The sequence below is a fragment of the Simochromis diagramma genome, unplaced genomic scaffold (assembly GCF_900408965.1).
Source record: "Simochromis diagramma unplaced genomic scaffold, fSimDia1.1 OVJJ01000216.1, whole genome shotgun sequence".
Taxonomy (NCBI): Eukaryota; Metazoa; Chordata; class Actinopteri; order Cichliformes; family Cichlidae; genus Simochromis; species Simochromis diagramma.
Genome location: NW_024386883.1, coordinates 20,034,266 through 20,057,198, shown reverse-complemented (window position 1 = coordinate 20,057,198; position 22,933 = coordinate 20,034,266). Strand labels below are relative to the sequence as shown.

At 39.5% G+C, this 22,933-nt stretch overlaps 4 protein-coding genes across 4 annotated transcripts; 1 reads left to right on the top strand and 3 right to left on the bottom strand.

Moving 5' to 3' along the window:
• Nucleotides 1-2,081: 2,081 nt before the first annotated feature.
• LOC120734107 (histone H3.v1-like) lies at nt 2,082-11,492 on the bottom strand. The gene is made up of 5 exons (XM_040032678.1): nt 11,148-11,492; nt 8,262-8,389; nt 4,023-4,405; nt 3,668-3,722; nt 2,082-2,613 (listed from the first exon to the last, which is right to left on the bottom strand). Exons 1-5 carry the CDS (start codon nt 11,452-11,454, stop codon nt 2,104-2,106), a joined length of 1,383 nt encoding a protein of 460 aa, XP_039888612.1. The 5' UTR covers nt 11,455-11,492; the 3' UTR covers nt 2,082-2,103.
• On the bottom strand, nt 3,974-4,439 carry LOC120734051 (histone H2B 1/2-like). Its single transcript, XM_040032620.1, has one exon. It carries the CDS (start codon nt 4,391-4,393, stop codon nt 4,019-4,021), a length of 375 nt encoding a protein of 124 aa, XP_039888554.1. The 5' UTR covers nt 4,394-4,439; the 3' UTR covers nt 3,974-4,018.
• A 2,681-nt stretch (nt 11,493-14,173) lies between the features above and the next one.
• LOC120734105 (late histone H2B.L4-like) lies at nt 14,174-15,607 on the bottom strand. The gene is made up of 2 exons (XM_040032677.1): nt 15,521-15,607; nt 14,174-14,955 (listed from the first exon to the last, which is right to left on the bottom strand). Exons 1-2 carry the CDS (start codon nt 15,605-15,607, stop codon nt 14,590-14,592), a joined length of 453 nt encoding a protein of 150 aa, XP_039888611.1. The 3' UTR covers nt 14,174-14,589.
• Nucleotides 15,608-19,172: 3,565 nt separating this feature from the next.
• LOC120734052 (histone H2A-like) lies at nt 19,173-19,634 on the top strand. The gene has a single exon (XM_040032621.1). The coding sequence runs from the start codon at nt 19,213-19,215 to the stop codon at nt 19,585-19,587; it is 375 nt and encodes a 124-aa protein (XP_039888555.1). The 5' UTR covers nt 19,173-19,212; the 3' UTR covers nt 19,588-19,634.
• Nucleotides 19,635-22,933: the final 3,299 nt, after the last annotated feature.

Below are 22,933 nucleotides of genomic sequence, written 5' to 3'. Positions count from 1 at the left end.
GTTTGTTGCACCATATTGCTGTAACTGTTTATATGCTTTATATATTCTGAGCTAAGTTGATCTATAGTGTTACATCATATTCTATAAGGATGTTATGTGTTTGTAGACTTTCTGCCCAGTTTGACCCATTTAGCAGACGTCAGCCTGTTTAAGGCTCTGATGTCTGTTCTGTGTGACTTAAAGCAGTTATGACATGGTCTGATTTTCTCACCCAATAAAGGAATATTTCATATATCAGTCTACTCTTCATTCTATCAGACACAGTTATCACAGCTTGTACATTTTGTTTTTTATACATATATGTAAGCATTGAACCAAATTTAGTAATGCCAACATACTGAAGGAACAATATTTGTCTCTTATTTATAATACATCTATATATACACTGTCAAAGATACTTGAGTGTCTTTGAGTGGAGATTTAAGGTGATAAGACATAAATAGCTGCAACTTGAATCTTTACTGAAGCTCAGTGTTTGACTGCAGTTCAAAAGAAGCGCCCCTCCGACAGCCAAACCCATCTGTTCTCTGATTGGATTGTTACATTTGTGATTGACATGAAATTGACCAATCAGACGAAAGGAAGAAAAATAGGGTCAAAATTCGTACTTGTAACTTGCAGGGTTTTTTTTGGCTAAGTTCACATACAAATCTTTTTTACGCATACACAAATTTTTTTAATTTTTTTTTTTATTATTTATTTTCACACATACAAAACCGATTTACAAGTACAAAATATTTGTGACCACATTTTGAGCCCATACCCCTGTAATAGTGTTATGATCTTGTGCAACCCCTGCATGTCAGCGTCAATGAAATACCTCAATTTATCTGCTAATTGATACACCTGGTGAGATGAAGGAACACCTGAAGCTGACTTTGTAGAGATATAAAATAATTGCTTATATGCTCTTTGGGTTGCAACAGTTTATTAAGTAACTTAGAAGAAAATCCATGGGTTTCTAAAACTTTTACATTTATGTTGTGACTTTTGAGTCCTGTAGTAACAATAATCTTGGTCTTGCAAGTTGCTAAAGGTGCTGAGGAAGGCAACCTCTGTCATGTTATGCTCAGAGCATCCTCTCTTGATTGATTTTCAGCTGCTTCCCTCAGGTCGTTGGTGTAAAGTGGCTGCAGTGAAGACAAAGAGAGTGTCTCTTTATACCAGCTGCTGTTGTACTAAACCATAAGGGTGTTGCCACTGCACATTGCACTTTTTTGATGATAAAATTTGGGCTGTTTTTGTCTCTCTGTACGGAGAGACTGCAAATCAATTTCCTACTGGGGACAATAAAGTTACCATTGACCATATGTGATGCTCTACTGCAGCTCTGTTAGTCTCTCACGCTCCCTCTTCGTGCTCAGCTAATGCACTTATTCCCTTTGGGTGCACCTGATTCTTGCCTCTATACATCCTGAGGCCAAGATGGAGCAGGAAATTTGTACACACGTTGTGCAATTTGTTTTAGCGTTCTCTTTATTTTAGCATTTTTTGGAAGAAATGATAACTGCATGCACACCGTCTTACTTGAGAGCTTATTTTGTATTATTCAATTATGTTATCCCACGAGGTAAAAACTGCAATTCTCGGTATTGGTACTTTCTGTGATACGTTCCATCATATTCACCAAAAACCAACATCTTGTGGGGCAACTTCTGACAGACTCCCTGCCACTTGCATATCTTAGACTTCCCCTTTTCATTTAGCACCCTTCCTGTAGGATCATCCTTTGCAGACAAGTAATCATGCTACAGCCACGTAAAGTACTAACAAATTAACTTTACTAGGTCTGGTTCTTAAACACTACAAACACCCAACCTTTTTTCTTGGCCATCTTAAGATATTTGTCATAAGAATCAGTCACAAAAGAATAATATTAAGTAATGGAAATTTCACTTATGTAATTAATCTATTTCAATTGGCTCCCAGTCTTTAAACACTGAGTGACATAAGGCTTCAGACAATCTGATGAAGTGTTTTCCAAACACTTAGTTATAACCCAGTGCAGTTTAAAAAATAAAAAAAGCGAACCTTTTCTCTTACTGAAGATGTGTGGCTCTTAAAAGAGCCGTTGTGTTTTGTGTAAACTGGTCTCAGAACAGTTTAAGCCCTCTCTCCGCGAATGCGGCGGGCCAGCTGGATGTCTTTGGGCATGATGGTAACCCTCTTGGCATGGATGGCGCACAGGTTTGTGTCCTCAAACAGACCGACCAGGTAAGCCTCGCTAGCCTCCTGCAGAGCCATGACGGCTGAGCTTTGGAAGCGCAGGTCTGTCTTAAAGTCCTGAGCGATCTCCCTGACCAGGCGCTGGAACGGAAGCTTACGGATCAGCAGCTCTGTGGACTTCTGGTAGCGGCGGATCTCCCTCAGAGCAACGGTACCAGGTCTGTAACGATGGGGCTTCTTCACGCCTCCAGTGGCTGGGGCGCTCTTACGGGCAGCCTTGGTAGCGAGTTGCTTCCTGGGAGCTTTTCCTCCGGTGGATTTACGAGCGGTTTGCTTGGTCCTGGCCATTTTCTTTCTTATGCAGTCACTTGTCTTCTCAGCAAAAGACGAATACTTCAGCGGGGTGACTCGCGCGCTTATATAGGAACAGGCAGCGCTAGGGTAGCGCTGATTGGTTCAGACAAGTATCCCGCGTGTTCGGGATCAGCCCAGCTATTGGACCAAGAGAATTTGAAAATTTAAAGGAAACCACTCCCTTCAAGGCGGTTGAAATGCGCGCCTTTATGGATACGAGATTAAAAGTACGTTTAAAAAAGATTAAAGACTAATTTTAGAACAATAAAATACAACGGCTGTCATTATTAATTAGTTTAGTTAATAATATAAACACAGCCTGGATGGACCTTTGTTTAAAATCCTTTATTGGGCTTCTGTATAACGTAGTTATTGTAAGGATTCATGTCTTACATGTGTAATTTTATAATAACAAATATTATATAATAATATATTATTGTAAAATATAATATTTTTATGTCACGGAAACAACATATCACTACAGTGATATTCAAACCAGTGTAAAGAAAAATAAAGTGATAGACAGGCTTATCTTGATAGGTTAAGAAATGTAGGTTAAGAAATGTAGACATCAGTCCAGCTATTTTTATGTGCAATTTTCTTCATACGGTAAATATCTTCAATTGTTTTATAACTTAATCAGATTAATAATCCTGCAGAAAAGGGTTTGTTGTTTAGATGAAGTGGATCCTGCTTTGGTTTTAAATGCGATCCGAGTCAAACCGGTTTTACTGCCAAAGCCCAGTTTTTCCTGTTGTAGTTCTAACTTGATACAAGTTGACATGTTCATGTCTTACATTCTGAAGGCATTTTACTTACAGTAAAAGTTTGTTCTTGTTTGCCATGTGGATTATTTAACGCACTTGGAAAACAGTAAGCCACAGTTGCGACTACTGATGGAAAGTTCAGCTGTTTTCAGAGAGCCGGCTCTTGTGGCACGACTCTCCTTCTCACAGTTGTCTACCGTCTCACTCACTGAGGCATGAGGAGTGATCCTGAAATATCAATACTTCCAATACCATAGTTTCATGTTGCAGGATCAATTCCCATATGAAAAAATAAATATCTAATTTGATTAAATTTATTTTTAATCGTAAATGCGACAGACAAAAGTAAACTCTGTACTTAGCAGGATAGTGGGCAGTACCCTGTTAATAGGGACTACAATTGCCTTCTGCCTCTTATTCATGTGTGTCCTACGCCTCCGCAAGAGTGCAGCCAATAAGAAGCCCAGACACAAAACACGCAAACTTGACTTTGTTCACAGATCATGTATTTACATTCAGCATAGAAATGATGCTGTGTGCGATGTATGTGGGAAGAGTTACATACTGTAGCAACACAAAAAACGTTTTAATGGAGATTCGACACATCACTAGTTGCGACTGAGCAGATGATTGTCAAACTTATTTTACATTGAAGGCCACAAGGAGGTGCTCTTCAGAAGAAGTGGGTGGCTCTGAAAAGAGCCGTTGGGTGGATGCAGCAGAGCTGCAGTTTACTTGGAGCTGGTGTACTTGGTCACGGCCTTTGTGCCCTCGGACACGGCGTGCTTGGCCAGCTCACCGGGCAGCAGGAGGCGCACGGCGGTCTGGATCTCCCTGGAGGTGATGGTGGAGCGCTTGTTGTAGTGAGCCAGGCGGGAGGCCTCAGAGGCGATGCGCTCGAAGATGTCGTTGACGAACGAGTTCATGATGCTCATGGCCTTGGAGGAGATGCCGGTGTCGGGGTGCACCTGCTTCAGCACCTTGTACACGTAGATGGCGTAGCTCTCCTTCCTGGTCTTTCTCTTCTTCTTGCCGCCCTTGCCGGCGGTTTTAGTCACGGCTTTCTTGGAGCCCTTCTTGGGCGCGGACTTGGCGGGTTCAGGCATTTTCCTTCGCCGCTACTTCACAGCAGAGAATGTGCCCGTCAGCGCAGAGCGGCTCTCTTTTATTTCCGCTGTATGCAAATAAGGCTGTGCAGATCCGCGCCTGTCATTGGTCGAGCTGTTGCTCCCTTTCTTTGGTGGGTGAAAAGTTACTGGCAGTCGCACAATGTAAAGTAAAGGAAACCTCGGCAACAGCCCTCTGTTTAATTGAACCTATGAAATGCGGCTCGCCTCTTTCAGTGATGCTGAGAAAGCAGGTTTCATGACATTTATGCAGTGTTTTAGGGAAACAGAGAGGTATTTGGGACATAAGAGAATTTGTGCTGCTTCATTGTTAGTTGTTCATGTTCTGATTTCTCAAACCACATATGTTTGTGTCCAGCTTTAATTGGAAATCAAACTGAAAGAAATGTGTAGTACAATTTCTAATCAGAGAAAAAAAAAGTACAAATATAATCCTTTACTTTACTTGCTGCATCGCAACACGTCCTAAAAGATTATGTATTCATATATTTAAGGTGGATCAGGGTTGCTCTTTCACTGCTTTAGAGCAGTAGTCCATTGAAGCTTCTACGTTACTACTAATGAATGTCCAAAGTCACAATGTGCTGGGGATGAAACGTTGGAACATCTGCTGTGATCTTGTTATAGAACAACAGAAATTAGACAACAAATGGCTAGGGTGGGATTTGACATTGATAACAACATAAAAGCTATAAAGTAAGAAAAATGTTTGATAGTAAAAGATGGCTTTTCTGGTTAATCATGTGTATTATTAATACCCACATTTGGAAAACAAGAACTAAAGTGGTTGGGAAACAAAAAATGATTAGTAGTGAGGCTGTTGGTAAAAACATTTTTCCAGATCTGAGGAGGAGAAAACAGAAGAACAATAGTCCTTACCTTGGGATCTTTTAAACATATGAATAGATAAATAATTTTGAGTATGTTTTTTTTTATCTCTATTCTTTCTGTGTGTGTGTTGCAAATTGTTATGTCTTGATATGTGCTTTGATGTAAATTGCCATGTAACTTGAAAATAAAGGCTTTAAAAAAAAAAAACTTCTTTCAACAACTGTGACGGTTAAGATGCTGCCTCAAAATGAGTATCCTTTGAATTTCCAGCAACAACTTATAACATAAGTGCCACCACCATCTTTGTGAATTTGAGCCAGAGATCATTGTTGTTTAATTATTCTATATATGCTTTAATTGTGTATCCCCTCACAACACCACGGGCCGCTCTGCAGGAGTTTGTAGAGTGGTGTGACAGCACCAAAATTGAATTGAACGTGAGCAAAACCAAAGAGATGGTGGTGACCTTCTCCAGTAGGCAGAGGGATCTGGCTGCTTCAGTCACCACTACCATCCACGGGAAGCCAGTGGAGGTAGTTGAGTTACAAATACCTGGGGACCATCTTTGATAACCTTCTGAAATTCTCTGCCAACACTGAGGAGATTCTCAAGAAGTGCCACCAACAGCTATACCTCCTTGGGAAACTCCGCTCCTTTGCAGTCAGCACACCCATCATGATGACTTTTTTAAATCTTTATTTAAAGTAAACAAATCTACATATAAAATGTATATACACATACAATTACATATACAAAACCATGAACACATACAAAAAAGGAGAAACAAGGAGGAAAGTTTAGCAACTGAGTCCACACAACGCTCACAAAACTTACAGTTTTAATTCGTTCCAGGGGAAAACTTTCCCAAGTTTCAGGTCCATTGTTCGTCTTCTCCGCAGATCTGTAATGATATGTTTACTCACCACATCACTACTTATCATCTTTTGTTCAAGTACTCCTTTGGCACGGGTTTTCCAAATATGTGTGTTTATTACACACATTACTAACCAAAAGAGTCTTTTTGTCTTCACTAGGGATGGGTACCGGTGTCCGGTGCCATGATGGCACCGGTTCTGACATAAACGGTAGTAACCAGACCGAAAAGCAGCGCACATTTCGGTGCTTTATTTCGGTGCTTTTTTTTCCTGAGCTGTGATACACTTCTAGCCAATCATTTTACGTTTCCGAGGATAGTAGGCGGGGCCAGGTACGTACGTTCTTTTAGAGCAGAGCTACAGATTAAAAATGTCCAAGGCGAAGCGGTCAAAAGTCTGGCTGTACTTCACAGCAAAATATGCAAACTCAGCAGCCTGCAACAAGTGCTTTAAGCTGATACTGTGATACTGTCAAAGGAGGTAACACCAAGAATCCGATTAAACAGCTGGCGACGCATAGCGTTTTTTTTAAAAGCCGAGAAATGCGCAGTATTTGATAGCTTGCTGCGAGACCTCACACCATGTTCACACTGGGTGGGTTGCCAGTTATCGGACCCGGAGCAACATCCCCCAAAAACACGAAGAGGAGAGTCCTGGCCCCTAGCCCTGCCAGTGTAGCAGAAATGATGAGGATGATGATGCAGCAGCAGCCGTTCTTCTCTGCGTGAGTAGCTTAATGTTGTTCGTGTGTAATTTACGTTGAGCAGGCTAACCACGTTATTACATTAATGCATGAAAGGTGAACTAGCAAACATCATCATAGCTACATGCGGCTGTCTTCTTGTTTGATGGCAGATACTCCCTTCACCCTGGCCAAAAAGGCTAAAATGACCAAAGAAAAAGTGGAAAACAGTTAAACATGAGAGGTTTTTGGACAAAGTTTGTGTTTTTTCCATTGTTTAAGCACTGCTTCCAGCCAAGAGTGATACCATATATGCCCCATAGCTGCAGAAAAGGCTAACATTGTTATCTTTTTACAAAAAAACAGCTGAACATGAGAGGTTTTTGGACAAAGTTTGTGTTCTCCATTCTTTAAGCACCGGTTCGAGCACCGTTTAAGCACCGGCACCGTTTCAAAAGTACCGATTTGGCACCGGTATCGGATAAAACCTAAACGATACCCATCCCTAGTCTTCACACATTTTTTCTTTAAACAAACCATATTTAACTGCTTTGATATTAACATCGACGTCATAGCCAATCTCTGTCATCTTCTGTCTTATCTCAGTTGTCCTATAACAATCCAATAGAAGATGTTCTAGGGTCTCATCTTCATCACAGTCTGTCATAGGACATTTCATGGTGGTAACAAAACAACTCCATTGTACCACCGCTCTCACAGGGAGGCGCCCGAGCGAGATGAGCCACACCACGTCTCTCATGCTTTCAGATAATAATTTGTCTTGTATATTTTTAACTATTGAAAGGTTTTCATCTTCATTTGCATACTTATATTGAATTACACCTTCATTTTTGGTTTCATTAATTTTTTTATAGATATTTTTCGTATTATCTTGGAGAATATTTAAACTATATTGTTCCCATTGACTTGATAAGTCACCAAACATAAGTCTGTGGTATGGAACGCCCGCTCTGGCCCTGCCTCTTTTCTTTTGCCACAAATGCTCCTTCCCTCGAACCCACGGGGCACCCCGAGAAATTGCGCTTTGAGTAATTTTTATAAAAGGAATTCGCAAAACAATCTCTAAGTCTGGGGCTCCCAAACCCCCGTGCTTCTTACTCTTGTACATAAATTTTCTCTTAGTCACTTCTCGATTGGATCCCCAGATAAATTTAATGCACATCTTACTTATTTTCATTACAGTTGTTCTCGGGGGAGGAAAAATTGCGGCAAGGAAAAGAAGTTTTGAAATTATGTGTGTTTTTACAATATTAATACGTGTTTTATAATTTGTATCTTTATTTTCCCATTTCATAATTTCCATTTTAATTTCATTTTCTTTCTTATTCCAATTTAGTAAACTAGAGTCAGTATTATCAATCCATATACCCAAAATTTTAATCTCCCTACATAGAGAGATCATCATTTTAGGTTGTCTGGTCGGATGTCCAAGCCACACCCCTTCCGTTTTGTCTTGGTTCAGCTTGGCACCTGATGCCTGTTCGTAGCGGTGTAATATCTCCATAACTGAAGACAGTTCGTTTTGGTTTCTAATTATCACCGTCACGTCATCTGCATACGCCAAAGCTGCGATTTTAAGGGATTTATCAAGGACGTATCCCTTGATCCGTTTATCATCATTTATCCTTTTCAATAAGGGATTAATTGCAAGGACATATAACGCAGCACTCAAAGGACATCCTTGTTTAACCCCGCACTCAGCACTAAAAGGGGATGAGAGCTTTCCATTTACCTTAACTTGCACTAGGGACTTTTTATAAATCAATTGAATAATAGAAATAAATTGGTCCGGAAAATTATAAGCTTTCATTACTTTCCATAAATAAGAGTGGGAAACAGAATCAAAAGCCCTCCTTTGATCTAATCCTAAAATGCAGAGTTCTGAATCCTTGCCATTATAAATAATTTCTTAACATACTTAAATTATCCCACATCAATCGTCCCTTAATTGCGCATGTTTGTTCTTTTTCAATGATAATATCTAATACATCCTCTAGTCTAGACATAATTATTTTAGCAAAAATCTTATAATCTACATTCATTATTGTCAGTTGCCTATAATTGTTAATATCTTCTCTATCACCTTTCTTATATAATAAACACATAACTCCTTCATAAAACGATTTACCCATTGTTTCTCTTTCTATTCCTTCATTAAAATACTGAGTTAATAATTCAGACAGTTCTTTACTCACAATTTTGTAAAATTCAGAGGGGAGTCCATCCAGACCAGGTGTTTTATCGGTACTGAGTTGGTTAATTACTGACTCCACTTCCTCTCTTTTAATTTTTCCAATCAAAGTTTCATAAATGACAGAATCTAATGGTTCAACCTCACTCAAAAAATTGTTAATAGCGTCGCTGTTTGTAACTATGGATGAAAACATCTCCGAACAATAGTCTCTAATTACTTGTCTTTTCCCCTCTTCTTTAAAAACGGACTTTCCATGTTTATCCTTAATTGAGACAATAAAATCATTTCGACTTTTCTTTTGATTATTAAGAATCATATAATCACTGTTCCCGTGAAAGTCAGTACGTCGCAACATATTAAATAAAACTTCTCTATTGACTCGATCAGTGTCCTCTTTAAGAGACATCATTTGATTTTCCTCCTCCTCTTCCTTCTCATTCTTATTTCTTAAATATATATATCTACTCACATCTTCGTTATATTTTACATTCTTTGCATGATTTAATTCTCTCGCTTTAAATTTAAAAAATTGACACATACGTCGTTTAAGAAGCTCCCAAAGTTCCGAGAAAGAAGTAGTAAAAATCTTAAGATGTAATATTTTCCTAATTTCAGATTTAACTTCGGACACAAGCAACTCGTCTGCTAACAAGGATGTATTCAATTTCCAATAGTTCAAAAATTCATGGGCACAACACGACACTGTTGCCATAACCACCATATGATCAGAAAAGTCTGTTAAAAGAGTGTCATATTTCAGACCTTGAACATTATGTGATATGTAGAATCTATCAATCCTTGTTTTAGTTAACGAATCGAATCTAGTGTAGTGGACGGTATGTGGATGACTTTTTTACTATGCCTTCCTGGAAAGCATCATGACCTTCTCCATTACCTGCTGGTTCCACTCCCTCAGCCTTCATACAGGAACAGACTGCAGCACACGGCATCAGTGTGCTCTAGAATCATTGGCCTGCCTGTCAGAACTCTGGCTCAGGTTTTCAGCCAACAGGCCCTTAGACAGGCAGCCAAAATCATCAACGACCCCTCTCACATTCTTCACCCCGCATTTCAATGGCTCCCCTCTGGGCGACATCTCTGCATTTCCTGCAAGACTGAAAGGAGGAGAGCCACCTTTGTCCCCAAAGCCACTCTGCTTTTTAACTCCAGCAGATAAGACCATTTCCCCACACCCATATACATAAACTACACTCTTTTTATACTGCCGACACTTTACTCCGTTATTTATTCACCTTTCAGTCACTTTAATTTCAAAACTGTAATCTGTGTATATTGTGTATTTATTAGTGATGTGCGATACCACTGATTTCCTTTCCGATCCGATACCAAGTAAAATTCAGGGTTGTATTGGCGATACTGATCCGATACTCTGTGCAAAAACTTAATGTTTCATTGCATTTCATAATACAATATATAATTGTATTATGTAATTGTAATAATAACATTCTTTCCACTGTGTTCATTTTAATGGAAAAACAACAAACTTACCCCAGAGTACTAAAATATCGATATTATAATATGAGAATCGATTCTAGAACATAAATTGCTGGTATCGGAAGAATCCTTATTTCAGTATCGATCCGCACACCACTAGTATTTATTATCTCACTCTTACTGCCTGTTTATGCCAGGTCTATCTTCAACGCTATGCTGCTCTGTTGTTTCTTAATTGCCCCCATGGGAATAAACAAAGTCCCTCTGATTCTATCCTTTAATAAAGCCACAAAACACGTGACAATTTTCATGATGGTATTTTGAACTAATCAGTTTTAGCAGACAACACACTGAAGCTAATACTTCCATGGTGTGTGATTTATTAGAGAAAAACATGTCACTGCTTGTATTTTCCTTGTTACACCAGCATTTTCCCCCCCCATACTCAAAGGCTGAAAGTTCAGAGACAACCATGCCAAGTGACCCCCTGATAATCTTTGTAACTACCACATGCCTTACTATTGAGACTAATTAAATCAAATGCCTTTTAATTGTCATAGTTTGGAATCAGAAGATTAACAGCATACGAAACATCAAAGAACAAAGCTCTTAAAGAAAGTGTGTGGCTCTTAAAAGAGCCGTTGAGTTCTTTCAGTTTGTGTGAATGAGTTTAACCGCCGAAGCCGTACAGAGTGCGGCCCTGTCTCTTCAGAGCGTACACCACGTCCATGGCGGTCACGGTCTTCCTCTTGGCGTGCTCGGTGTAAGTGACGGCGTCACGGATCACGTTCTCCAGGAACACCTTCAGCACACCGCGGGTCTCCTCGTAGATCAGACCCGAGATACGCTTCACTCCGCCACGACGAGCAAGACGGCGGATGGCGGGTTTGGTGATTCCCTGGATGTTATCGCGGAGAACTTTACGGTGACGCTTAGCGCCTCCTTTTCCGAGTCCTTTGCCTCCCTTGCCTCTTCCACTCATGGTTATAGTTTCTTCCTTGACCGAGCAAAGTTGAATAACCTCCCACGCGAGCTCTCTAGTCTTATCTCTGAGTGGCGGACGTAATAGAAGACCGCTGCCTTGTTTTTTTTTTTTTCCTTTTTTTGGTGAATCAAATTTCATGAGCCCCGTCCACTTTCCTGCCCCAGTGTGGACCTGAACCGATTTCAGCTTTATTTGTTTTTAATGAGATATAATATAGTGATTAACTCATTAGTCTAACACATGATTCGAGGTCGGAAGAGACACAAATCCCTGACAGGGTTCCATCAAAGATGATATCCAGTCTAAACACCTGGCCTAAATCAAATGTGGAGACCAGTAAACTATCAACACATCTATCATAAAGACTCACACCAAAGCCTCCTCATGATGTCTGAGCAAAGTCTGTTTTGTTTTCAAACAACTAGCATTTTTCATTTTATTTTGTTCTTGAAGCACTTACTGCAAATGAAAATGCATCTTTAAAACTCGTACAATTTTCCTGCTGTCTTTACTGCTTTAAAACCCAAAATATAAGTAGATATAAATATAAACAGATACACTGAAAAATTCGCAGTACACATTCTTGCAATGTCATTCATTTAAAATAACAGGAACAGAGAACATTAACTTTTTGTCAAAATGGCAGGCACTGCAGCTTCCACATTCTATGGCAATCAGGGAGGTTACATGATAACTGTTTTCAGAGATTCTGTTTCTCTTAAAGATGAAATTGTTTCTTCCACATTACAATCTTCAATTTGGTTTATTAAGATGTCATAAATGTACAATAAGTTTAACCCTTTCACAATAAAACTTAATCATTGTCCTTTGTGGTGGACAGCAGGACTTAAAACCTCCCATTTTTAATACTTCAAAAAGCTGAGGGCTGAAAGAGCTAGAAAGGATTTGATTCAAGTTTGTGGAAGGAGGGTTAGACTTTGAGCTTTTGGGAGATGAGGTGGAGCAGATCCAGGCATTGCAGCAGGAAGGTGACATGTTTGAGGACGAGTAAATCAGTAAACCAGCTTTCAAGGAGCCAGATTAGGGACGAAGTAACAACACCCACAATCCACTATGGATTAGAAGTAATGTGAAAGCTCGATCTTTTACACTGGGGGATTTGGTTTGTCTTGCACAGCTGAAATACATCTGCTCAATCTACACAGGCTTTCCATGATCTCAGCAGACTGATGTATGTTTGCTAGAAGTGCACTAAACCACATTACTTTGCTCTATCTCAATCCAATTTCAACCCTTTTGAATCTGGGTTGAAATTATTTTTTACATGAAACAAAATCAGCTGCTCAGCTGATCTCATTATAGCCAATGAAATAACTCATGACAGATTCTTCAAGATTCATCATGTTAACAAATGAGCTCGTCTCTTGTCAGAGTGCAAGAAAGCTTCAGTCTGCTGAGACCTGTGTAGATGAGCAGATTATTCCTTTCCCAGGTCAAGTTTACACATTACTTTTTACGCATAATGGGCGTAGTGAATACTGCCATTTTGGCCCCACCTATGCTCAAAAGCAGACATGTCCTTTGACCTTCCTTATGGCTCTCTTCGTCCATGAATCCAGCTTTAGGTGATTATTGGGCAGAAAGCAGTTTTATCAAAAAGCTTGTCTTTTAAAAAGTAATTTGTTAAAACAGTGTTTTAATGTAATATTTTTTTCAGAAATTCCTAATCAGAATATGTTATTAATAGTGATGTGTCCTGTGTGTCGAAGCTTCGAATCGTGCGTCGGGTAATCGCGGGGGCGTTTTTCTGAAGCGCGTATCGAGGCTTGCTTTGATTACGTATGCAGTGACGTTCGAGGCCTCGCGGGCAGTCCGTACCACGTGACTGATTCAGGGACTGGTTCACCGGTTCGCGCCAGATTCGAAATAACATGGGCAGGAAAACAGCTGATTCCCCATCACACCGTGTTGTGGAATTGGATTACGTACGTGCTACATAGTTACTTGTGCATTTCTTCTTCGATGGAACCAGCAAGGAAGAGATGTTTTTTTTTTAATTTTGTCTCTCCTAATAAAGTATGCACACAGTAATAAATATCACAAATGATAAACACCAAAATATAAATAAACAACACTACACATCCTATAATCTGATTTCTGTCTTTTAGTTTATTAAAAAGTGAAGCACCAAACACTAGTTTGTGTCATTATCCAGATGTACATAAGGTTTACACATCATTATAATCAAAGAGCCCGCTTCACTTGAATTGTCCACTTGATGGCGCAGTAGAGCAAATGAACCATCACAATGCTTCGAACCATGAGTCGACCAATTGGATGGAAAGCTTCAGTTCATCATGAGGCTTCATCTCACCATCACTAGTTATTAACCCCAAAGGAAATTATGTGGTTACAGTTCCTCCAAGTCAATAAGAACCATAGCAGACTGAATTAAATAAAATAATATTTTCAAAAAGTTATAACATGTGAAATATCTCTAATATATACAAATGGCTGAAATATAAATATCCAGACTATTACAGAGAATAAATATATGATTGGCACCATACTCTAAACTCAAACTTACACCTATTTTTAAATTAGCCCAGAAAGACAACTTCTTAAAACCTTTGTTCTCCCGATATCCAGGGAGAACAAGAGGAATATTATGACATGGAATACTGACAACAAAATTAACAGAAATGGGCAAAACTGTCGCAGAAAGTTTTTTTTTTTTTTTTTTTTTTTTTTTAAAAATGATGGCTTTGTCTTAGAATTATGGAGTATTTTCTAAAAATTCCACATAGAACATAGTATCCAACAGTGTCATATGGAAACATGTAAATGAAAGCAGCCAGTGAGAATTTTAACATTCACTCCAGTGGAGAGCCCCAAGAGCCTTGGGGAACAGTCTAAAGAAAAACAGTGTTGACTGCTGTGGTGAGCTAACATCATCAAACCCTGCAGAACACACATCTGTAATGTCATTCGTAGATTCAAGACTGCATCAGTGTAGCATTTAATTATGAGGCAAACAGTGTGTAAGATTTGTCATCGTCATCATCATCATCATCAAACACAACTACAGTGGAAAATCTCAGGACATGTGCTCCTCGGCAGAGATGAGTGGCTCTGAAAAGAGCCGTTTTTTGGGTGGAGTAGAGCTGCAGTTTACTTGGAGCTGGTGTACTTGGTCACGGCCTTGGTGCCCTCGGACACGGCGTGCTTAGCCAGCTCACCGGGCAGCAGGAGGCGCACGGCGGTCTGGATCTCCCTGGAGGTGATGGTGGAGCGCTTGTTGTAGTGAGCCAGGCGGGAGGCCTCAGAGGCGATGCGCTCGAAGATGTCGTTGACGAACGAGTTCATGATGCTCATGGCCTTGGAGGAGATGCCGGTGTCGGGGTGCACCTGCTTCAGCACCTTGTACACGTAGATGGCGTAGCTTTCCTTCCTGGTCTTTCTCTTCTTCTTGCCGCCCGTTGCACATGTGTGACTGCTGTGATTAAAACCCCTGGAGGGTCTTGGGTCGATTTGTGGCTATTTTCAAATTTTGATTACCTGCCATTTGCACAGCGTTGAATGGACTATAGCCAAATTCTCCAAAAAAAAGTTTGATATGATTTTATTTCAAAATTCAAGTCCGACTTCCTTCAATTAGCTTCAGTGGCTAAGCTACAGAAAAACTTACACTCGCGGACCTAGTGGTCGATTTGTGCCCCATTGAAACCCATTATAAACGCTATTTTTCACTGCACAATTATTACCATTAGCGTGGTGGCTATTGCTTAACTTTCGCTTTCATTCTGGACTCAAGGCCTTAGAATTGTAATTTTTTTATTTGGCCACCGGGTGGCGCCCTTGTTCCACATGTGACGCCTGCTGGAACATACACACCTTCTCCAGCGGCCTGCTCGAGACAGATACCCGGAAAAGGCAGACTAATTTCCCGCGTGCAGCAGCAGCTTGGCCCGCTGCTCGTTCCGGATCATTTTCTGCCCTTAGGATCGTTTGATGGTGCATTAATTTTTTTTAATCAACAGGAAATGACGTATTTGTTTTCACGTGGTAGCGGAAGTGTGTGCTGCAGACACGGGAACCGAACCATATGCTCCGGCGCTGCACGAAACATACCCGCGGCAGAGGCACTCCTCCCCGGGGGAGCAGGAGCAGCAGCGCCGCCTGGGGACATTTTCGGCTTCTGCAAAAAAAATTAAAAACGGATCGAAATTAATGTTGGTGCCAATCTTTTGTCCATCTAAAGGCCTAATTATAATAACAATAAAATATTACTTCAAATGGTTTTTTTGGAAAATATTTTATGTTTTATGTTTTATGTTTTTGGGGCAAAAAAAGCAGTGCGCTCATGTGACGAAACCGGGATATAAAGGGTTAAAATCCGCGAAATGTAATTAAAACTTGACATGAATATTTCAAGGAGAAGTAGGTCTAAAAGATTGGCTAATTTAAAGTGGAATAAAATATTAATATAAAAAATTTTTATAGCACTTTTTGGGCGTGGTCGATAGTGTGCATTTTATGAAATGCGCTCCTGGAAAAAAAATTAAAGGCGATCGAAATGACTGTTGGTGCCAATCTTTAGTCCATCTAAAGGCCTAATTATAATAACAATTGAATATTACCTCAAATGTTTTTTTTGGAAAATATTCAAGTTTTTTGTTTTTTGGGGCAAAAAAAGCAGTGCGCTCATGTGACGAAACCGGGATATAAAGGGTTAAAATCCGCGAAATGTAATTAAAACTTGACATGAATATTTCAAGGAGAAGTAGGTCTAAAAGATTGGCTAATTTAAAGTGGAAAAAAATATTAATATATAAATTTTTTATAGCACTTTTTTGGGCGTGGTCGATTTGTGGCTCTAGGTCCGATAGTGTATGCATTTTTCTAGGACCCTCCAGGGGCATCTTTCTTTCAGCTTAACGAGTGAACCGTCAGCTCGTTCAAACACACGTTAAAGTCCGTTTGGCTCGACACCACCGAACAGAGGCAGCAATATAACATAGCTAACATTAACAGTGCAGTGAATCCTGATTGTGCCGTGATATTCAGGACTGCAAACCGAGCAGCATCACTGACTTTCAGCTTGTTGTGTTTGTGGATATATGACAGACTTTAATTATCCACAAAATCATCACAATCTCTGTAAGATTAAGGTCGACTATTGTATTATTATATTTTAAAGGCTTTAAAACCAAATTAATGCTGAACGTACAAACATTGCTAATGGCAAATAACTTTGCCGACATGTGGCCAACAGTAATGTTTTAATGTTCCTCATTATTAAACATTTGCACATAAATAAGTGATATAATATTCAGTACTTAATTTTATCAGTTTACTCTTCGGCCGCTCCGCTTCTGCCGTCTGCGGCAAAATTATCCACACCGACTGCCGCGCTATAAATTGTGGGATATGTTGGGCCACGAAGTCTATACCGCCACAGCCTTAAAATTCAGGGAAATGAAGGACGCATGTAAGGGCCGCATTTCGAGCAGCCTTTGAATTGGGACAGCCTTCGTCGCGCCGCTGTGACGTAATCGGCCTTAAAATGCGGCCTTTAAGGCTGCAGACCCTGAATAGGGATACAGCCTTCAAGACATGTTGAGGAGGCCATTTAGCCATTTCAATCAGCTGTGTTGGATCAAGGACACATCCAAAACCTGCACGACATTGGCCTTCGAGGCCTGGAGTTCGAGACCTGTGTATTAGAGCATAAGAACAAACTTAAACCTCCCATTATCCTTATTGTATTGTATTTAGTTAGCACAAGTTGGAAATGTTTTATTTAAACATCATTTATTTGGACTTTACATGGAAACCTGGTAACCTGCACAGTTTATTGTTGTTTTTAAGACTACCAATATAAGAGTCAGAGAGAGTCAATATGACTTAAGGGGAACAGATTTCTTTAAAAAAAAAAAAACAAGATGAGGACAAATATAAAGCAGAGATGTGTTTCTGTTAGAGGAGTTAACCTGTGGAATAGTTATGACAGTGATTTAAAAAGGTGTAGTTCATTTTCCTTGTTTAAAAATATGTTTAAAAATAGAGTATTAGAAAAATATATAAATATCAAGAATGAAAAGAGCAAAAAAACAAAACAAAAAAACCCTCTTGATTCTTTTGCTTTGATGTAGTTACTTATCTAAGGTGGAAATTTTTTTTCTTGTTTGTTTGTTTTGTTTTTGCTTTGTTTTATTATTTGTTTCGAGCCCTGTGTACAGGAGCTGCATGCAAAAAGATCTTTTGTTAAAAGGGTTGGCGTAATAAGCAAATGCTTCAGCCAATACCTTTTGATTAGCCTTGTCTCATGCTTTCTTGCTTTGTGCTAGATCTTTGTTCTGTCTTCACTGAGATATTATAATGCTAATCAATAAAATCAAATAAAAAAAAAAACAATCAAGACAGAACACAGTGTTTGTCTATCTATAGATCGATAGACTGCTAGATAAACATAGATAGATATAGATAAATATTCTCACACAGGCTCAAACACCTGTTAAAGTGAGATAAGATTGAATGCCTGATGAGGTACTGAGATACAAATTTAAAACCTTTGTTGGTTTGATGTTATCACTGACTCCCTGATGCTATTTTAGGTCATGGTGATAAATAATGTGTGTGATCTAAATGATGAGATTCAGTGTTAGGAATTTTAAAAATACACTGGAATAAATGTGAATGTTCAGAGCTGTTTTCGAGCTAGAATATAACAGAAGAGAAAAGAAATACGCTTTCTGGTCCCTCATTGGGGAAATTCCAGTTTTCCAACTGCAAAGTAAGATGAAGAGTCCAGTTTCATACACAAGTAAAGAATATATATATATATGATATGATAAGATAAGATAAGATAAGATAGAACTTTATTAATCCCTCGGGTGTGTTCCTCTGGGAAATTCGATTTCCAAAAAAGCACAGCACCGACAGAAGTTACAGAGTTACAGAATATTATATATATATATATATACACACACACACACACATATATAAATACAGAGACAAATATAAATAAAATATACGAAGGGGATAAATAGAATAAATAGGAATAAAAATAAAAATACAAGTGAATTGCACATTTCAAGTATTGAGGTCTATTGCACCGTTGACTATTTACAAAAAGTATTGCACAAGGTATTGTACAGTGAGGTGAAGAGGCACTACAGCTTAGTTGTTCCCCCCTCCTTTGTCCTCCTGTCTCCCCTCCCTCTCCCCTCCAGAGAGGAGTTAAACAGTCTGATGGCGTGTGGGACAAAGGAGTTTTTAATTCTGTTAGTTCTTGTCTTGGGGAGAAGCAACCTGTCACTGAACAGGCTCTTCTGGTTGTTTATGGCCGTGTGCAGAGGATGCCCAGCATTGTTCATAATGTCCATCAGTTTCTTTAATGTCCTTTTCTCTGCCACTGTCACCAGAGTGTCCAGCTTCATGCCGACCACAGAGCTAGCCTTCCTGATCAGTTTATCCAGCCTGGATATATTTATATTTATATTTATATTTATATTTATATTTATATTTATATTTATATTTATATATACTGAAATACTGTTATATATTTCAGTATTTCCAGGGTGAATTACTAAAATCGTTTATAGCATATCAGTTCGTACAGTATAAAACGGAAGTTAAATGTGAGGTTTGACGTCATCTCTAATCTGATTGGACGCTGTTTCTCACGATCCCGATAACCAATGAGCGAACAGCTGAAGTAGTATATAAAGCTGGTATTGAAGGTGTGTGAGTTATACTTTTTTCCTGTCAAGAAAAGAGAAAACAAACAAGATGTCGGGACGAGGAAAAACCGGAAAAGCGAAAGCAAAGCCGAAAACTCGTTCCAGCCGCGCTGGATTGCAGTTTCCCGTTGGTCGTGTCCACAGGCTGTTGAGGAAGGGTAACTATGCTGAGCGTGTTGGTGCCGGCGCCCCGGTGTATCTCGCAGCTGTGTTGGAGTATCTTACTGCTGAGATCCTGGAGCTGGCTGGGAACGCCGCCCGTGACAACAAGAAGACCAGGATCATCCCCCGCCATCTGCAGCTGGCCGTCCGCAATGACGAGGAGCTGAATAAGCTTCTGGGCGGAGTGACGATCGCTCAGGGCGGCGTGCTGCCCAACATCCAGGCCGTGCTATTGCCCAAGAAGACAGAGAAGGCCAAATAAAATCCCACGACCACCTTTAATAAACTAAAGGCTCTTTTAAGAGCCACTCACAACCTCAAAGAGCAGCGTTTTCTTACATTTTAGTAGTACAACAACGGTGTGTTCAGTTTGGCACTGCCAAATTGTACATGTTAGTTTGATAACTTGGATTTTAAAGCCACAATATGTTTACATGCTGTATGTGCTCACGCTGATGTACGACTTTAGCATAAAAGCTAATGAAACCCCACTCGGTCAGCATAGGCTGACTTGCGAGTTTGCTTGCACCCGGGGTCATGCGTTCTCTATTACGTCCGCAGATCACTTGTAAAGACAGAGTCCGCTGCTGTGACTTTCATTTGATGTTGTTCGTTCGAGGAAGAAACAGTAACCATGAGTGGAAGGGGCAAGGGAGGCAAAGGACTCGGAAAAGGAGGCGCCAAGCGTCACCGTAAAGTTCTCCGCGATAACATCCAGGGAATCACCAAACCCGCCATCCGCCGTCTTGCTCGTCGTGGCGGAGTGAAGCGTATCTCGGGTCTGATCTACGAGGAGACTCGCGGTGTGCTGAAGGTGTTCCTGGAGAACGTGATCCGTGACGCCGTCACTTACACCGAGCACGCCAAGAGGAAGACCGTGACCGCCATGGACGTGGTGTACGCTCTGAAGAGACAGGGCCGCACTCTGTACGGCTTCGGCGGTTAAACTCATTCACACCCAACTGAAAGAACTCAACGGCTCTTTTAAGAGCCACACACTTTCTTTAAGAGCTTCGTTCTAATACGATGTACTATCTATAATATGGCAACAGGAAAAAATCTCGCATTTCGGGCAAAGTCTTGATTTGCTGAACAAAGTATGTTAAACTATAACTGGTTCAGACACTTGCATTTTGTTTGTCTGTAAGCTGTAGCATTACATAATTGTTTGAATTACAGAATCCAGTCAAAAAGGGAACTTGGGAACTTGTGTTCATCATCAGCATCATCCTCTGAAGGAGATATTCCCCTTCATGTCATAGAAGGGAATCATCAAAGAGCCAAGGGGTTTAGTTTCTCCCTCTTCCCTTTGATAAAAATACTTGTTACATTGTATACTACATCACAATAGAACATGTACAACAATTAAATACCTCATATTACCATGTATGAGTTGGATTTCTTTACCAGAATTCTCTTTAGGAACCATCCAGTGCTCTGTAACTCCTTAACCTCTTAAGCCCCAAGAGGGTTTCTGAGCTTCCTGCTCGAAAATGTAATGCCCAAATTTAGTTGATTAATTCTCTGCAATTACAAACTGTCCTTACAATCTTGGTATCAAAATAAAGCTAACACTTGGGAAATTTCATCAGAGGTGTAAATATTGAAGCAGATATTACTATGTATTACTGAGACTGGAACACAGAAAAAGTAGATTTTTATTCTCTCCTAATTATTTTATTTTTAGCATATAACCCTTTGAATAATATGCCTCAGATCACATTTGGTTCCAGAAATTCAGTAACCAACATATAAACATAATCTGTGCAAAGATTAATCTTTCTAAAGTGAAACAGTGAAAAATTACAGCCCTGTCAAGACATGAATATCCAGACGTTGTACTAAAATGTCCAATTTTGGCACACAATTGGACACCATGCCAGTTGATTTTTTTTAGGTATTTAAAGAGCAGAAATTAATAAAATTTATTAACAGACCTAAACATGCTTTTTTTTTTTTAAAATATATTTTTGAAGAATTAACCACACATTTACATGGTAATGGCCCTTTTCTGCTGTGTGCATAGAGCATTCAATTGGCCTCTGGCCCTTTAAACTCCGAGGGCCTGTAACTTTGGTTTCTTTTGGTCAATTTGCATGATTGACACCTCTTTTTAATCGTTTGAGCCAATAGATTCATAGTAACGATGCTACGTTCATGTCACTTCAACCAATCAGACGTTGTGATGCCAAAACCCACGTGGGCCCAAATTTACTGCATGTGGCGTCTGCTCAGTCACGTGTCTGTAGGTGGGTCTAAAATGGAGGTTGTTGACGGAAAACTGCTCTGATGTGGTTAGGTAGGCATTGTAACTACTGTTAGTCACGTGGCTACCGGCTACCGGCGAAAATACCTGAGGAAATCGGGAAGGTAAGCCAATTTCTGTCTTAGCGCATTTGCGCCGCTGTGTGTTTTTGTGGTCTTCTTTTGCGGCTCATTCAGTGAATTTTGGTCTGATCGTGGTGAAACTTGGTGTGTGGAGTCAGTGATAGCCCTGGAAGCTAACCAACCTATCTTTAGCCGGTTACACAAAGTCTGAAGAATTTCTGGTTCGGTTTTGTTTGTTTAGCGGACGTCTGCGCATTTACGAAACTGCTCGTTTAATCACGGCTTGTTTTCTGTGTGTTTGGTGTTTGTAGAAATGGTTTATATGACATTTTAGCTGAGATTCTGAGGTTTCTGTGGATACCACACATGTCTGGATTTATATTTCTCAACCCGCGTTATAACCGATTAAACGTGATCTCCTCCTTTTTGCCCTCTGTACCGGGGGCGTGGGGCTTAGGGTTATAATAACTGGACGTCCATTATAGAAAAAAAGTAATTTCAGAGACAGTATATTCATAAATCTGGAAAAACTCAATGGAAAAAAGCAGCTACATTTTAGTTATTATTATTATTATTATTATTATTATTATTTGTAGTAGTAGTAGTAGTATTAAATATGCTTATTATATACCTGTGATATTTATATTTAAATGTGAATAGAATAGAATTCAACTTTATTGTCATTGCACATGTCACAGGTACAAGGCAACGAAATGCAGTTTGCATCCATCCAGAAGTGCTTTAGCCGTGATATAGATATATTACAATATATATTAGCAATAATATAGATATGTAAGTATATTACAGAAATGGGTCTATTATGGTATGTTATAATGTACACGGTATGAGGGTATATTATGAATATGCTATAACTATGTATGTAGGCTGTAGTGAGTATAAACTATGTACAGGCTATGAACAGGATATAAATTAAAAACTATACAGAAATATGAGATATACAGCTATACAGAAATGTGAACTATGCAAGTTCTAAACAGCTGTAGAATTAAAAATGATCGTATGTACAGAATGATTATTTACACAGAATTATATAGTGCAGTTAAGATAAGTGAGATATGTGGATAGTTTCTACAGAGGCTATATAAAGTGCTGGTGGTTGTGAGTGGTGGTTCAGTCCATGTTATTATTGTGTGTTTGAGGGTACAGTTGTCCATTGTGTGTATGTGTAGGTCGTTGTGGGTATGTGTATGTGGATAGTCATTGCTTCATAACATGTACTATTAGGTACATAAGCATCACCTCTGTGGCTAAAATTATCA